Consider the following 17845-nt stretch of genomic DNA (forward strand, 5'->3'; position numbering starts at 1 on the left):
TACTTCCAGGTACTGTACTGGAACCCCAGTGGGCTCCGCCTCTGGCTCCGCCCTTACCGGGGCCATATATAGACCGGCCACCTATGGGTGGCACTCATTTGTACAGCCGATTCTGGCAGGCGAGTTCATGGATAATAAAGCCTAATGTTCACTCATTCTCATGGTCTCACAGTGAATTGACGGTATGACAGCAGCTACAACAAAGGACGTAACACAGTCATTCCCCACGTTTTACTGTTTTTTCTGAGGCAAGATAAAGAATGGTCAGTCGTGGCTGATCAAAGTCATGCCATTATTGCAAAGGCTTTTTAGAACAGAATTTGTGCTTTGTTAGATGAAGAAAGAAGAACATTTCTAAAAGCAGGCTTGCCCAACCTCCGGCCCGCTGGCCATTTGCGGCCCTTAAGGCCTTTTGATCCGGCCCACACACCATTGGACTCAACCGTTGAAGACCTCATGGACTGAATTTTGAAAAATGCTATGAGCTTGCTCGTCCAATCCCAGGCTGCTTTCTCCAGGCATTGGCAACTGATAGGCTCACGTGCATGTGCAGTGGAGTGGAGACCATGGCGAAGGCGGAAAGAAAAGAGTGCCCCCACGGCACAGGCCCGCCCGCGGATCGGTGGGCCCCGATTGCGGGCCAGGCCACCGTGGGGGCACCCACCGGGGCCAGATCGCCCCGCGCCCCCCCCAGGACCCCGGAGCCCGCCCGCGCCGCCTTGACCCGCCGGTAAGAGAGGTGGTTTAATCCACGCCGGCAGGACAGGCATTCCAGCAGCGGGACTTCGGCCCATCCGGGCCGGAGAATTGCCGGGGGAGGGGGCCCGCCAACCGGCGCGATTCCCGCCCCCGCCGAATATCCGGTGCCGGAGAATTCGATAACCAGCGGGGGTGGGATTCACGCCAGGCCCCGGCGATTCTCCGACCCGGCGGGGGGTCGGAGAATCCCACCCCTGATCCTTGTGGTACACCACTAGTAACTTGACTCCAGTCTGAACATTTCCCATCAACCACCACCCTTTGTCTTCTTCGGAGAGAGGATTTCCCATTCTACACAAACTAAGTGAAGGGAGCTCTTCTGAACCTAAGAAGTTTTAAAAGTAGGTATTTCTTCTCCCCCTCTGGCTTTGACTTGGCAGCTGGCCAGCGTGTGGTATACAGAACCTCACACTATCAAAAGAAATTAGGATAATGCATTGGGGAAGTATGTGATAATCCAGAAACCCAGATTCTCAGATTCTGTCCAGTGGTTAGCACTGCTGCCTAACAACATCGAGGTCCCAGGTTCAATCCCAGCCCCAGGTCACTGTCCGTATGGAGTTTGCACATTCCCCCTGTGTCTGCGTGGGTCTCACCCCCACAACCCAAAGATGTGCAGAGTAGGTGGAATGGTCACACTAAATTGCCCCTAAATTGGAAGAAAATAGTTGGTAACTCCAAATACATATTTTTTAAGATTCTCAGATTATTGGAATGTAATAACCCTCACGAGACCTAAGGGGACAACCCAATTGGTCCCCCCATGGGGCTCGTGGAATACCAGCTGCCCTGTTAATGGAAGGAGGCTCATCAACTGGGGCTCATGGAAATCACCTCATAAAAGTCGGCCTGGATTGGAACCGGTATGATCCGTAGTCCCAATGGGACGTGTGCGCTGTATGCTGTGTTGCGGCCTTTTCTTTTGGCTGAAAATAAATTCCCTAATTTTACCATCACAAACTATTCAAGATGTGGAGATGCCGGCGTTGGACTGGGGTGAGCACAGTACGAAGTCTTACAACACCAGGTTAAAGTCCAACAGGTTTGTTTCGATGTCACTAGCTTTCGGAGCGCTGCTCCTTCCTCAGGTGAATGAAGAGGTCTGTTCCAGAAACACATATATAGACAAATTCAAAGATGCCAAACAATGCTTGGAAGACAATGCTTGGAAGACTATGAGGTAGACAACGTTGGCCGAGTCGCACGAGTATGTACCGCGTACCTGGTGGGTGGTGTTCTCACGTGTAATAGTGGTATCCATGTCGATGATCTGGCACGTCTTGCAGAGATTGCCATGACAGGGTTGTGTGGTGTCGTGGTCACTGTTCTGAAGACTGGGTAGTTTGCTGCAAACAATGGTTCGTTTGAGGTTGCGCGGTTGTTTGAAGGCAAGTAGTGGGGGTGTGGGGATGACCTTGGCAAGATGTTCATCGTCATCACTGACGTGTTGAAGGCTGTGAAGAAGATGACGTAGTTTCTCCGCTCCGGGGAAGTACTGGACGACGAAGGGTATTCTGTCGGTTGTGTCCCATGTTTGCCAACGTTGTCTACCTCATACGCTGCAGGAAGGGATGTCCCGAAGCGTGGTACATTGGCGAGACCATGCAGACGCTGCGACAACGAATGAACGGACATCGCGCAACAATCACCAGGCAGGAATGTTCCCTTCCAGTCGGGGAACACTTCAGCAGTCAAGGGCATTCAGCCTCTGATCTCCGGGTAAGCGTTCTCCAAGGCGGCCTTCAGGACCCGCGACAAAGCAGAATCGCCGAGCAGAAACTTATAGCCAAGTTCCGCACACATGAGTGCGGCCTCAACCGGGACCTGGGATTCATGTCGCATTACATTCATCCCCCACCATCTGGCCTGCGAAATCCTACCAACTGTCCTGGCTTGGTACAATTCACACCTCTTTAACCTGGGGTTACCCCATCTCTGGATCTGTAAAGATTTAATCACCTGCTAATGCTCGCATTCCAAGCATTGTTTGGCATCTTTGAATTTGTCTATATATGTGTTTCTGGAACAGACCTCTTCATTCACCTGAGGAAGGAGCAGCGCTCCGAAAGCTAGTGACATCAAAACAAACCTGTTGGACTTTAAACTATTCAAGAGTAAACCATGGAAGTTGGATACTGTTTCTGGTTATGGGCATCATCATGGATATTCAGATATTGGTGTTTGGCTGAAATGTTCATGTTTCCGCCACTTACCTCAGTATAGTCTTTGTTGTGAAATGACTTCCAATTCAACCAAGCATCGTCCAATGCAGGATCGTGTGTATGCGCGAGGGCAACGGCCAGAATGGAAACCACCAAGCAAATGGAAAGGAAGGAGGCCTTCATTTTGGACAGCCTAATAGAATGAATACACCAGGGTCAGTGATAGACAATTGATAACTATTCATATACAATGACATGCTTGTGATAATTTGCAGCTTATGTCCAACATCGAAATGTTTCACCCCGAGCCTCTCTAATCTCCAAGGTGAAGAAACTGCAGCTGTTTTATGGTGCATTTGGACTAAGCAACAGGTACCAGTGTATTATCAACGAGATGGCACTGCAGGTAACTTCTTGTGCCACCCGAGGCAGGGGTTGTAAGGTAACCCTGGATAGACGCTGCCCTCGATGTTGGAGGATGCATTTCACTTGGAGTTCTGACCATGGGTGGCAGGGATCTGCTATTCCCACCTGTGTGTGCCCGACACTAATGTTGGGTAAATATATGCTGACGGGTTTGAAGCTGTAAGTGACACTGGGAAGTGAAATCAAATCAAACATGGTCCCTTTTGTTTTAAGGTGGCACTTCCACAATTAGAGAATTATTACGGTGCAGAAGGAGGCCATTTGGCCCATCCTTATTTGCACCGGCTCTCCAAACGGGCATCACGACTTAGTGCCATTCCCCTCCCTTTTCCCTGTATTCTTGTATATTGTTTCTATTCAAAAAAATCATCTAATGCCCTCTTGAATGCCTTGATTGAACCTGCCTGCACCACTTCCAGGCAGTGCATTCCAGACCCCGTCCACTCGCTGTGTAAAAAAGTGTTTTCTTGCATCACATGTTCAATTACAGCATCAGTTCAATCATCTGCACGGTGAGTTCTGCATCGTCACTGCCCAGTGCTCAGATTTTCACTTTGCAATTTAAATTCAGAGCATCAGCAGCTTTAACGCGACGGTGTACATGGAGAAACTGTTTCAGTTGAGGGCAAGTTCAGAAATGAGCAAACAGAAATATAGGATGCCCAGGAACCATTCAACTAAAGAATTTGAGAGAAACGTTTTTACACTGGGAGTGTTCCGATTGCAGAGTGCCCTTTCGCATGGTGTGTGCAGTGTTGGGTGTTCTGATGTACAGATGAACCAACACGATTGTATTTGGTACAACGCTGTTTTATTTCAACTTGTTATTTACAGTTCTGTCTTGATACTCTGCACGTGGTGACTCCCTGTGTGTGATGTTAATCAGGTCCTGTCCTTGTCCTGGTCTCCAGATCTACTGGCCACCAGGTGTCGTGTTTCTTCTCTTATACTGTCTCTGTCCTTGTCTGTGATTGGTTGTGGTGTTGTGTGTGCTGATTTGTCTGTTGGTGTGTCTATCATGATGTGTGTGTTTGAATATCATGACAGTGTGGTTGGAGCAGATAATGTTGAGGCATTAAGGCTATTTACACCTCGGTAACATCGCCTTATCCATCCCTGTATCAGTTCATCTGCTGCTGAAGCCCTTGCCCATGCCTTTTTCATCCCAGGCTTGTATGAGATACAGAAGTCTGAGAACACGCACGAACAGACTCAAAAACAGCTTCTTCCCCACTGTCACCAGACTCCTAAATTACCCTCTTATGGACTGATCTCATTAACACTACACCCTGTCTGCTTCATCCGATGCCAGTGCTTATGTAGTTACATTGTATATGTTGTGTTGCCCTATTATGTATTTTCTTTTATTCCCTTTTCTTCTCATGTACTTAATGATCTGTTGAGCTGCTCGCAGAAAAATACTTTTCACTGTACCTCGGTACACGTGACAATAAACAAATCCAATCCAATGTTCCAATGTACTTGGATTGGTTCTCGCCTTCCGCGAACACCAGTGAATTGAATGCATCGATGGTGTGCTGACCTGCGGTGGTGAGGAGCATCGCAATCTTTGTTTTGTCCGAGGCACTCTGTTTCTCGTTGGCTCGCATGTACAGTTCAAATCGCTGCTTGAAAAGCTTCCAATTGGTGCCAAGGTTCCCAGCGACTTGCAACGGCTGCGGTTTGTTGGTGATGTCCATATCTCAGGATGGCAGGTTTGCCGGCAGGTATCGATCCACTCCTGTACCATGTAGTGTTGGGTGTTCTGATGTACAGATGAACCAACACGGTTGTATTTGGTACAACGCTGTTTTATTTCAACTTGTTATTTACAGTTCTGTCTTGATACTCTGCACGTGGTGACTCCCTGTGTGTGATGTTAATCAGGTCCTGTCCTTGTCCTGGTCTCCAGATCTACTGGCCACCAGGTGTCGTGTTTCTTCTATTATACTGTCTCTGTCCTTGTCTGTGATTGGTTGTGGTGTTGTGTGTGCTGATTTGTCTGTTGGTGTGTCTATCATGATGTGTGTGTTTGAATATCATGACATCCCCCTTTTTTACAAAATTAATGTGTCTACGTGGTTATAAATACGAATGTGTCGTGAGTGCATCTAAAAGTGTGTGTGCGTGATATTTACAGCAGGTGCATGTGGCGTAACTATATACATGGGGCGATGTCAGGTGTGTCATGCTAACGAGGTTGTACAATAACAAAACAGGAAGACGAAACATTTTGAAGTGTGGTCCGGTCAAACGATATCGGGAATGATAAAACAGTAACATGTTACAATACAATAGTGTTTCAACTTTAACGTGTGAACAGTCTCATAAGTCCAATCTAGTAGGTGTGCGACGAATTCGGGTTGACCGTCAGGGTGGCACTCCATTCATCGGCCGGATTGATGGTGTTGACCCTGTTCACATCAATGACTGAAACCCGGAAGGCATCTTGGTCATCTGTGTCATTTGGCTGGATGTCCTGATGTACGGGCTGGACGGTCCTGACGTGTCTGCGAGGCTGTCGGAGATGTGTAGGATCCATCGGTTGAACCACTCGACAGTAGGCAGCGTAGTGGCCCATCTTGCCACATCGTAGGCATTGTCGGTTTTTAGCAGGACATTGCCCTTTTAAATGCACAGCTCCACAGTTGCCGCACGTCATGACGTCACGGCGTTCGTTACACCACTGCGCATGCGCAGTTCAGTCTTGCATCAGGCGCGCCTGCGCAGTGCATCCCTCGATGTTGCCGTTGGTTTTGGCGCGCACAAGCGCGGGAAACGGCCGCCCTCGTCCGGGCCGCGGGCCGGGAGATAATCAATTGCCTGGATGCGTTCGGCCTCGTGGGCGGCCTGGCTTGCCGATTCGACGGCTAGGGACCCCCTCCGTGCCGACTCGGTCGCCTGAAATTGGGCAAAACGGCTGGTTGCATTTTCATGGAGGACACAAGCTTCCACCGCAGACGCTAAGGTCAGGCCTTTAATTTTAAGAAGCTGCTGGCGTAGGCCACTGGAGGCAGCGCCAAAAACAATCTGGTCCCGGATTATGGACTCTGAGGTGTTGCCGTAACCGCAGGACTGCGCGAGTATGCGGAGGTGCGTCAGAAAGGGTTGAAAGAGCTCATCCTTACCTTGCAGGCGTTGCTGAAAGATATACCTTTCAAAACTTTCATTCGCTTCAACGTTAAAGTGCTGGTCTAGCTTGAGGAGGACCGTGTCATACTTGGATTGGTTCTCGCCTTCCGCGAACACCAGTGAATTGAATGCATCGATGGTGTGCTGACCTGCGGTGGTGAGGAGCATCGCAATCTTTGTTTTGTCCGAGGCACTCTGTTTCTCGTTGGCTCGCATGTACAGTTCAAATCGCTGCTTGAAAAGCTTCCAATTGGTGCCAAGGTTCCCAGCGACTTGCAACGGCTGCGGTTTGTTGGTGATGTCCATATCTCAGGATGGCAGGTTTGCCGGCAGGTATCGATCCACTCCTGTACCATGTAGTGTTGGGTGTTCTGATGTACAGATGAACCAACACGGTTGTATTTGGTACAACGCTGTTTTATTTCAACTTGTTATTTACAGTTCTGTCTTGATACTCTGCACGTGGTGACTCCCTGTGTGTGATGTTAATCAGGTCCTGTCCTTGTCCTGGTCTCCAGATCTACTGGCCACCAGGTGTCGTGTTTCTTCTATTATACTGTCTCTGTCCTTGTCTGTGATTGGTTGTGGTGTTGTGTGTGCTGATTTGTCTGTTGGTGTGTCTATCATGATGTGTGTGTTTGAATATCATGACAGTGTGGTTGGAGCAGATAATGTTGAGGCATTAAGGCTATTTACACCTCGGTAACATCGCCTTATCCATCCCTGTATCAGTTCATCTGCTGCTGAAGCCCTTGCCCATGCCTTTTTCATCCCAGGCTTGTATGAGATACAGAAGTCTGAGAACACGCACGAACAGACTCAAAAACAGCTTCTTCCCCACTGTCACCAGACTCCTAAATTACCCTCTTATGGACTGACCTCATTAACACTACACCCTGTCTGCTTCATCCGATGCCAGTGCTTATGTAGTTACATTGTATATGTTGTGTTGCCCTATTATGTATTTTCTTTTATTCCCTTTTCTTCTCATGTACTTAATGATCTGTTGAGCTGCTCGCAGAAAAATACTTTTCACTGTACCTCGGTACACGTGACAATAAACAAATCCAATCCAATGTTCCAATGTAATCCTGGCCAATTAGTGTCATCTATCCACCATGAGCTTGCAGTCATGTAAAACCCTGCAGCTGTGTCCAACCTTATACCATATTCCACTCAAACAACCCTTCTGTGATTTCTGACCTACACTGGCTCTCGGTGAAGCAACACCTCGATTTTAAAATTTTCATCCATGTTTTCAAGACCTTTCCCTTTTCAGGAATCTGCTCCAGCCCCCCAACCTTCTACAATTCTCCAATTCAGATATTGGATATCCCTCATTTTAATAACTGCACCATTAGCAGCCGTGCCTTCAGCTAGCAAGGCCCTAAGCTCTAGAATTTTCTCCCGAAACCTCTCCAATCTCCATGCATGGTTGGCACAGTAAGAAGTCTTACAACACCCGGTTAAAGTCCAACAGGTTTGTTTGGAATCTGGGCAGCACGGTGGCCCAGTGGTTAGCACTGCTGCCTCACGGCGCCGAGGTCCCAGGTTCGATCCTGGCTCTGGGTCACTGTCCGTGAGGAGTTTGCACATTCTCCCCGTGTTTACGTGGGTTTTGCCCCCACAACCCAAAGATGTGCAGGGTGGGTGGACTGATCACGCTAAATTGCCCCTTAATTGGAAAAAATGAATTGGATACTCTAAATTGATATATTAAAAAAATAAAAAAAGGTTTGCTTGGGATCACCAGCTTTCGGAGCGCAGCTCCTTCATCAGATGAGTCACCTGATGGAGGAGCTGCACTCCGAAAGCTAGTGATTCCAAACAAACCTGCTAGACTTTAACCTGGTGTTGTAAGACTTCTTACTGTGCCCACCCCAGTCCAACGGCAACATCTCCACATCATATGTATGGTAGCACAGTGGTTAGCACTGCCGCGTCACAGTGCCAGGGTCCCGGAATCGATTCCAACCTCGTGTGACTCTCATGTGTGGAGCTTGGACTTTCTCCCCGTGTCTGCCTGGGTTTCCTCCAAGTGCTCCAGTTTCCTCTCACTGTTCAAAGATGTGCAACTAAGGTGGATTGGCCCCGCTAGATTGCATCTTAGTGTCCAACGGTGAGTTGGGGTTACGGGGATAGGGCAGGGATGGGGCCTAGGTAAGGTGGTCTTTCAGAGAGAAGGTGCAGACTTGATGGGCCTAATGGCTTCCTTCTGCACTGTAGCGATTCTATGACTTCTATTCAGGGGAAAGTTTCTTGCTACCTACCTTATTTGGATTTGTTTATTGTCACATGTACCAAGGTACAGTGAAAAGTATTTTTCAGCGAGCAGCTCAACAGATCATTAAGTACATGAAAAGAAAAGGAAAGAAAAGAAAAAGAAAAACATCTATGTCCCTCATAATTTTGTACAGTGGCAGACAGCACTGGAACTCTATAATGGTTCCCTGAGGTCAGGCAACAAAATCATGAAAGTCATGAATGCTGACGAGGACGTAAATACATATTGGCAGTGAATCACGAGGATTCGCCCAATCATCCACTGGGCCTTGGTGGAAGGTAAGAAAAGGGAACATTACAACATTACTAGGGGATTTCAAAAGATGTTTCCTGTTGAGAAGCCTCACCCAGATTTAACTCTGCTGGTAGACCCGTAGCTGGCTCAATGCCTCCGTGTCAACAACACCCTGTACAGAATCCAATTCACACACAGGTCAACAGGTTAAACATTTGCTGTCTGTTTAACATTGCTGTTTGCACACTAGTTGCCACATTTGCCCACGCAACACCATCTATGTGTGAGAAAGTATTTAACTGGCTGTAAAGAGAATTTGATGTGCAAGGCAGGATTATAATTTCTAGTTGCACTTGGCAGTGCTAATGGCAGTGAGTCTAATTGAATATTTCTTTCAAATGACCAGCATTGACACAATGGGTTAACTGGCCTCTTTCTGGGCTGCATGAGAACATTTTTTTCTTTCCTCAGCAATTGTAAAATAAACAAAGCATTTCAGAAAATCCATTTTATCTTTAGGAAAATAAGTGGAATTGATCTTAAATCTAATTGTCAATGCAAATTCCAATAATTGCCAGGCTCCTGCATGTTTAGCAGTGAGTAGCAAGTCTCTTTTCAATAAAATTCTTGGTGCATATATTTGTTGGCAGTTATAGAATACAATATTTGAGACTGTTAGAGACTATTTGGCACCTTCAAAACTGGTGTTAATAAGAACAAAGTTAAGCTGCCTTTAAAATCAAGTTGAATATCTTCAATTTAACCATTGTGGTCATAAATGGGGTTCTGGTTACCCGCTGCTGGTGAATTTTATTAACTGTACGACTGTCAACAACATTACAAGAGAGTGGATAGACTGATCGTGATTTCACACCACATTGCGATCAAGAAAACAAACAACATATTCATTTTCTCCATAAAGGTTTAGAACAGAGCGAACGCAATCTCAGAAGCTGCTCACATATTCGGCTCGATTCTACGATCCCCCAGCCACGTGTTCCTCGGCGGTGCGCCAGTTCGCTGGCGGTGGGATTCTGTCTTCCCGCCACTTGTCAATGGGATTCCCCATTGAGGCCACCCCGCCGGGAAACCCGCAGGCAGGATTGCACTGCCGGCGGGGGAAGTGAATCGCCATGGCTGGCCATTGTGAGGCACGATCAATTGGACAAAGAAGATAGTTGAATCCAACTGACCTTTATTGCTATCAGGCCTCCCACAGCAGCTGGCAAAATGGCTGCTAGCTGGAGGCCACGCATATTTATATGCCTGCCTGATTGAGGGTGGCGGCAAGGGCGACGTCTGATGCGTCGCTTTCTACTTGGAAGGGCAGTGTTTCATCTACAGCGTGCATTGTGGCCTTGGCAATATCAGCTCTGATCCGGGCAAAGGCCTGTTGGGCCTCGGCCGTCAGGGAAAACTGGGTGGACTGTATGAGTGGGCGGGCCTTGTCCGCATAGTTTGGGACCCACTGAGCGTTGTATGAAAAGAACCCCAGGCAGCATTTGAGGGCCTTGGGGCAATGGGGGAGAGGGAGCTCCATGAGGGGGTGCATGCAGCCAGGATCGGGCCCCAGAACTCCGTTCTGGACCAGACAGCCGAGGATGGCTAAGCGGTTTGTGCTGAACATGCACTTCTCCTTGTTGTAAGTGAGGTTTAGGAGAGTAGCGGTGTGGAGAAATTTAGCAAGGTCGGCGTTGTGGTCCTGCTGATCATGGCCGCAGATGGTGATGTTGTCTAGGTATGGAAAGGTGGCCTGCAACCCGTACCGGTCGATCTCATTCGGTCCATCTCCCTTTAGAAGACCGAGACCCCATTTGTGACGCCGAAGGGAACCGTAAGGAAGTGGTATAGGTGGCTGTCCGCCTCGAAAGCAGTGTATGGAAGGTCCAATTTATGGATAGGGAGCTGCTGGTAGGCAGATTTCAGGTCTACCGTTGAAAAGACCCGGTTCTGTGCAACCTGGTTAACCATGTCAGATAAGCGTGGGAGGGGGTACGCGTCGAGCTGCGTGTACCGGTTGATGGTCTGGCTGTAGTCCACGACCATGCCATGTTTCTCCCCAGTTTTAACTACTACCACTTGAGCTCTCCAGGGGCTGTTGCTGTTGCTGGCCTCGATGATGCCTTCCCGCAGCAGCTGCTGGACTTCGGACCTGATGAAGGTCTTGTCCTGGGTGCTGTACCATCTGCTCCTGGTGGCGACAGGTTTGCAATCTGGGGTTAGATTGGCAAAGAGGAAGGTGGGCCGACCTTTAGGGTCGCGAGGCCGCACACAGTAAGGGGTGGTAAGGGCCCACCGAATTTCAGGGTTAGGCTCTGAAGGTTACACTGGAAGTCCAGGCTGAGGATTAGTGCAGCGCAGAGGTTAGGGAGGACGTGGAGGCAGAAGCCGCTGAATTCTACGCCCCGTACCGTGAGCGTGACCGGACAGTACCCCCGGATCGCTACGCAAAGGGATCCGGAGGCCAGGGAGATTTTTTTGATTGGCGGGGTGTATCGCGAGGGAGCAGCGCCTTACTGTATCCGGGTGTATGAAGCTTTCGGTGCTCCTGGAGTCCAGCAGGCAAGAGGTTACATGTCCGTCAACTTTCACGCTGGTGGATGCGTTGGTCAGGTTATGCGGACAAGACTGGTCGAGTGACATAGAGGCGAGTCTTAGTTGGTCGTCGGGTAATGGGGCGGCCGGTGAGCTCGGGTCCTGGAACGCTGGCGGTGCCCATGTGCTGAGGGGTAGACAAGATGGCGGCGCCCGAGGATCTTGAGGGTTACAAAATGGCGGCACCCATGGAACGCACATTGCGGGAGTGGAACAAGATGCCGGCGCCCATGAACCACATGGCCGCACGTGGACTGAGGGGGGGGGATGGCGGCGCCCATTGTCCGTGACCGGGGGGGGACCGTGGCAAAGTGGCCCTTCTTCCCACAGGTTTTATAAAGGGCAGTGCGGGCCAGGCAGCATTGGCGGGGGTGCTTCTGTTGGCCGCAAAAATAGCATCAGGGCCCCCCGGGGTTCGCTGGCTGGCGTGCAGCACAGGCGTATTGGGTGGGAAGTGCCCCCACTCGGGCGGCTGTCTGTGGGGTCCACGAAGCGTAGGAGGGGTGGGCCACGCGGTCGGGGGTGTAGGACTGGACGTTGCGCAGGCCAACTGTCATGGAGAGCGCTAGCGTTTTAGTCTCTGCGAGGTCACGCGTGGCCCCTTCTAGGAGCCGCTAGCGTATGAGATCTGACCCAATTCCAGTGACAAAAACGTCTCGCATAAGGAGGTCTGAGTGTCTTTGGCCGTGATGGCCTGACAGTCACAGTCCCAGACTAGTGGGATTAGGACCCGCCAGAAGTCGTCTATGGGCTCACCAGGGAGTTGAGAGCGAGTAGCGAGTGCGTGCCTGGCGAAGAACGTGTTCGTCTTCTGTGCGTAGTTGTCCTTGAGTCGAGTCATGGCTTTGGCGTAGTTCGGCGCGTCCTGGATTAACGGAAAGACTTTGGAACTCAATCTGTAATATAAAATCTGAATCTTCTGAGCCTCCGGAACAGGGGTTGGTGCCGCTTTGATATACGCCTCGAAGCAAGCTAGCCAGTGCTGGAAGTCCTTTCTGGCATCACTTGAGTGCGGATCCAGCTGCAGGCGATCCGGTTTGATATGGAGGTCCATCCTTAGAAACTGATAGCAATAAATTGAGGCACGATCAATAGGACAAAGACGATAGTTGAATCCAACTGAGGCTTTGTTGCTATCAGATGCGTGGCCTCCCACAGCAGCTGGCGAAATGGCTGCTAGCTGGAGGACACGCATATTTATACCCCGCCTCCTGGGCAGAGCCAGCAGGCAGGGACTACCGGCGAACCTGTAGTGCAGGTTCTACCGTACATCCTCTAATACAGGTACAACAGTGGTTTACCACACATTGTTAATAATAATAATCACTTATTGTCACAATTAGGTTCAATGAAGTTACTGTGAAAAGCCCCTAGTCGCCACAATCCGGCACCTGTTCGGGGAGGCCAGTACGGGAATTGAACCCGTGCTAGCCTTGTTCTGCATTACAAGCTGGCTGTTTGTGGGCTAAACCAGCCCCTTATTAAGTAGAAAACCCCAGACAGCACTGATTGTAAGTTATATGTGTGATGTGTATAGAAACTAGATTGGACATTGTTACAAGGAAACAAGTACAGCAAACTGTGCCAACATTTTACAACTAATGGATCTGACTCTGGTGGAAAATGTCAGGTATTGTCTGCTTGATCTAACAAGTAAAAACTTGAAAATTATATGCATTATTCAGATACTATTTATTCCTTTGGATGTTGCAATGCAGACTTTAATACTAAATACTTATTTAATACTATTCTCCGGAGTTGAATTCTTGCCAATTTGTAAATAAAATGTATCTTTTGCAACAACAATTGATATATTTACAACAATGTTTATGTAGCCCCTTTAACATAGAACACCATCCTCAGGGACCTCACAAGAGTATCTTTTCTCCAGGAGCCATCCTTGATTATTCGGGGATTGTCGAATGATAGCTTAGGCCATGATTTTATTACGAGCTGGAGTGATGAAGCAGGCCCCAATCCTACCTCAGCCAGAACAGAGTTCAAACCCCACACAGCTGGCATTATTCTGGACCACACACTGGCTGTCTCACCAACCCAGCTAACTGGTCCTCTCGCAGGGGTGTATTAGACGAAGAAAAAAGACATAAAGCAAAGTAGGTGTTGACCGATTCAGTGAGTCAAAGAGGTTAATTCTTAGTGTCTTAAAGGGGCAGAGTGTTGAAGAGACAAAGAGGTCTGGAAAGGGAATTCCAGAGCTTAGGCCAAGATGGGCGAAGGCGCAGCTGCCAATGGTGGAAAGAGTGAAATTGGGGATGTGTAAGTTGAGTTGTAAAAATGCAGGGTTCTCAGAGAATTGTAGGGCTGAAGGAGGTTACAGAGACAGGGAGGGGAAAAACCATGGAAGGATATGAACACAAGGATGAGAATTTTTTAAATCGAGGCACCGGTGGACTGAGAGCCAGTGTAGCTCAGAAAGCACAGGATGTTGGGTGGAATGGAACTTTGTACTCATTCGTATAAAGGCATCAGAGGTTTGGATGATCTCACGTTTATGGAGATCATGATCGGCACTAATATGCAATCAGCAGCTCCTCATGAGTGCTGCAGTGCTAACCACTGTGCCGCACCTATCTGGTCCCTTGACACTTGGGCCCCAAGGGTTAATTTGCAGGAGAGACTACACAATCCAAGGTTATATTCCCAAGAATTTAGACGGTTAAGGGGTGACTTTCAAGATGTGAGGGGGAACTGATTGGCTAGATAGAGAAAAACTATTTCTGCTGGTTGGCAAATCTAGGACATAATCTAAATCTTGTAGCAAGGGGTGAAGTTAGGAAATAGTTCTATGCACAAAGGATTGTAGAAGTTTGGAATTCTGCAAGCAGAAAATGATGCTGGGTTAATTGTAAATTTCAAATCTGAAATTATTGTGAACAAAGGCAATTAAGGGATATGGGCAATAGGTGAACACATTGAGTTGGATCACAGATCAGCCATAATCTCATGGCAAAAAGTGCAAGGGGCGAAATAGCCTAACTTCTGTTCCTACAAAATTTATATCTTATCACAGTAGCACAGTGGTTAGCCTAGTTGCTTCACAGCACCAGGGTTCCAGGTTTGATTCCCGGCTTGCGTCACTGTCTGTGCAGAGTCTGCACGTTTTCCCTGTGTCTGCGTGGGTTTCCTCCAGGTGCTCCAGTTTCCTCCCATAAGTCCCGAAAGATGTGCTGTTAGGTAAATAGGACATTCTGAATTCTCCCTCCGTGTATCCAAACAGGTGCCGGAATGTGTCAACTTGGGCCTTTTCACAGTAACTTCATTGCAGCGTTAATGTAAGCCTACTTGTGACAATAAAGATTATTATTATATTGTATGATGGACCTAGCAAGCTGGTGCAGTTGGTAGGGATGGTCACTATCGAGCTTCTGTCAGAGACTGCTGCAGTGATTGATAGAGTAAAGGTTTATACTGTCTCAATCTCCCCTATTTTAATTGCTCCATTACTGGTGATTGTGCTTCCAGTTACCAGGGCCCCAAGCTCGGGAATCCACTCACCTTCAGCTCTCTCGGTCCCTCTTCCTTCTTTAAAATTTATCTCATTGGCCAAGCTCTTGGTCATTGACCTGAATATATGTCTTGTGGCTGGGGCTCAAATTTTGTTTGATAAGCATCCTGGGATATTTTGCTGCATTGAAGGTTCTACATCAATGCATATTGTTGTTGTTTTTGACACAAAATGTGATTTTCTATCCTGATAGGTCAGTGATAAATGAAACCACAACAGCCTGAGGGAGGCTCTGTGTCAATCCCTGATTGGATCATCGGAAAAGAATTAAGACCATTTGTGGAATCAAAGAATGGTTACCGCACATAAGGAGTCCATTCCCACCACCGTGTCTCAGGCCTTTTGAAGGAATGATTCACCTGGTCCCACCCCCCTGCTTTCTGCTCCATGGTCCAGCAAATCTCTTTGGATAAGGTTCCATTTGCCTTTTGGCAGCCTCAGTTGAGCCTGCCTTTACCACACTCTCAGGAAGCACATACCAGATCCTAACTATACCTCATGTTTTTCCCATGTCATTGCTTCTTTTGCCAATTACCTTCAATCTGCACCCTCAGGGAATCGATCCTTCCCCAATGGGAAAATTCAGTCCTTATGTTCCATTGGTGTTCACTCCCTTAACATCTCTGGGCTGGTAAAGCAATCCTGGTTTTGGACACTGCCAGTGTAGAGCAATCCGGGATCCAGATGCACTCGGTGTACCAGCCCAGACACAAGATGCCCCCAGGGTACCAGTCAAGGTTTCAGATGCCCCGGGGTACCAGTCCAGATTCCAGATGCCCCGGGGTACCAATCCAGGTTCCAGATGCCCCCAGGGTACCAGTCCAGGTTCCAGGTGCCCCCGGGTACCAGTCCAGGTTCCAGATGCCCCCAGGGTACCAATCCAGGTTTCAGGTGCCCAGGGTGCCAGTCCAGGCCCCAGATCCACCCCCCCCCCCCCCAATGAAATATTGCTGCCCCTTCCCTGAAAGTATAAGTGGAAAGAGGAAGTGATTTCTGCGACTCATCCTGTGTGTTTATTCCCATTGCGTCGAACTAAAGTAAGTTATAAAACAAAACACGCCGCATAAAAAATAAAATAAAACGCCGGGGACAGGATGTGGATTGGCAAATGACACATGGACCCACATCAAAATGAAACGAAAAGTTTCTTAAATCCTGCAGTCCCCGACCGGAGGCTTGCCTCCCTCTTAATTTTTAATTCACATTCTCTTTGAAGAGCTCTCGGAATTCTCCAGGTCTACAAGTTTAGTGGGGATTAAAACTTTGGGAGAGAAGAGCGACCACGATCTCCCCCAACGCCCAGTGTAGAAAAGTCCCATTGAGTAAAACCCAACAAAAACCTGTCAGTTTCACTCGCCTTACTCTCAGATCTCAATCAAATCTTCCAATTTCCACCGGAAATCTATTTCAAGGCACATTTCCTCCTCTGAGCTTCTTACCTTTCAACGATTCTCCCGTCCTCTCAACTCCAACCTGCTTGGAGAGACTGCTTAACGCTCGAACAGTTTATCAGTTTGTGCTCTCAAAACTCCTCCCCAGATCTTGACACAAGTTTCATGTGACTGTGGTAGGTTTTCCTTGTGAAATGTTTAGTGCACCGAAGTGAAGGGTTTCGGCAGCCAAACTTCCACTCCCCTGTTGAGATGGTTTCCCTGTTTGCCCTCTGGTGAGACCTCATTGCACAACCTTGCTTCTAGAGCCAAGCACTGATCTTCGAGTTAAGATTTAAGTTAAGATTTTGTTTTCTGAGGTGAAGTCACGTTCCGTTTAAAATGTGAAAGCGTGAGGTGAAGACATTTGTGGTTAGCACTGCTGCCTCAGGGTGGCAGGGACCTGGGCTCGATTCCGACTTGGGTGACTGTGAAGTTTGCACATTCTCCCCGTGTATGTGTGGTATTCTTCCGTGCTCCGGTGTCCTCCCACAGTCCAAAGATGTGCAAGTTAGGTGGATTGGCCATGATAAATCGTCCCTCAGTGTCCAGAGAGTTAGGTGAGGTTGCGGGGATAGAGCAGGGAAGTGGACGTGGGTAAGGTACTGTTTCGGTGGTTTGGTGCAGACTCAATGGGCCGAATGGGTTCCTTCTGCTCTGTGGGAATGATATTAACCCTTAGAAATGAGAACAAACAGGGTGGCACGGTGGCGCAGTGGTTAGCACCGCTGCCTACGGCACTGAGGACCCGGGTTCGATCCCAGCCCTGGGTCACTGTCCGTGTGGAGTTTTCACATTCTCCCCGTGTCTGCGTGGGTCTTGCACCCACAACCCAAAGATATGCAGGTTAGGTAGATTGGCCACGCTAAATTGCCCCTTAATTGGAGAAAAATAATTGGGTACTCTAAATTTATTTTAAAGAATGAAATGAGAACAAATAATTTGGAAATAAATTGTTATTTTTGTTCAGCTTGGTGTCTGACATGCTTGAGAACCCATATGCATCTTCAAGATCTCTAACTCAGGCCCAATGGGTGTAAGCTCCTGTTTATCATTCAACAGATGGCAGATCGAGATACTGAATGGGATAAGTAGACAATCTTGCCTCACTCCCCCTTTTCAAATCTCTTATGGACGTGGATCTCAGAGCTGGAACCAAAGAGAAAATGCTGGAATATCTCGGCAGGTCTGGTAGCATCTGTAGGGAGAGAATAGAGCTAACGTTCCGAGTCCAGGTGACCCTTTGTCAAAGCTGGAACACGCTTAGCAAATGCATCCCAAGACAAAAGGCAAATAC

General features: G+C 48.4%; 1 protein-coding gene across 1 annotated transcript in view; it reads right to left on the reverse strand.

The window, feature by feature from the left end:
- The window catches only part of LOC140395245 (procathepsin L-like), a 57395-nt gene extending 40672 nt beyond the window's left edge, over positions 1 to 16723 (reverse strand). The window contains exons 1-2 of the mRNA XM_072482800.1: positions 16558 to 16723; positions 2973 to 3114 (exon numbers count right to left, since the gene is read on the reverse strand). Coding sequence (XP_072338901.1) covers positions 2973 to 3104 — 132 coding nt within the window. The 5' untranslated portion in view covers positions 3105 to 3114; positions 16558 to 16723. The remainder of the gene's footprint in view (positions 1 to 2972; positions 3115 to 16557) is intronic.
- Between the last annotated feature and the right edge of the window lie 1122 nt (positions 16724 to 17845).

The sequence above is a fragment of the Scyliorhinus torazame genome, chromosome 18 (assembly GCF_047496885.1).
Source record: "Scyliorhinus torazame isolate Kashiwa2021f chromosome 18, sScyTor2.1, whole genome shotgun sequence".
NCBI classification, from domain to species: Eukaryota; Metazoa; Chordata; class Chondrichthyes; order Carcharhiniformes; family Scyliorhinidae; genus Scyliorhinus; species Scyliorhinus torazame.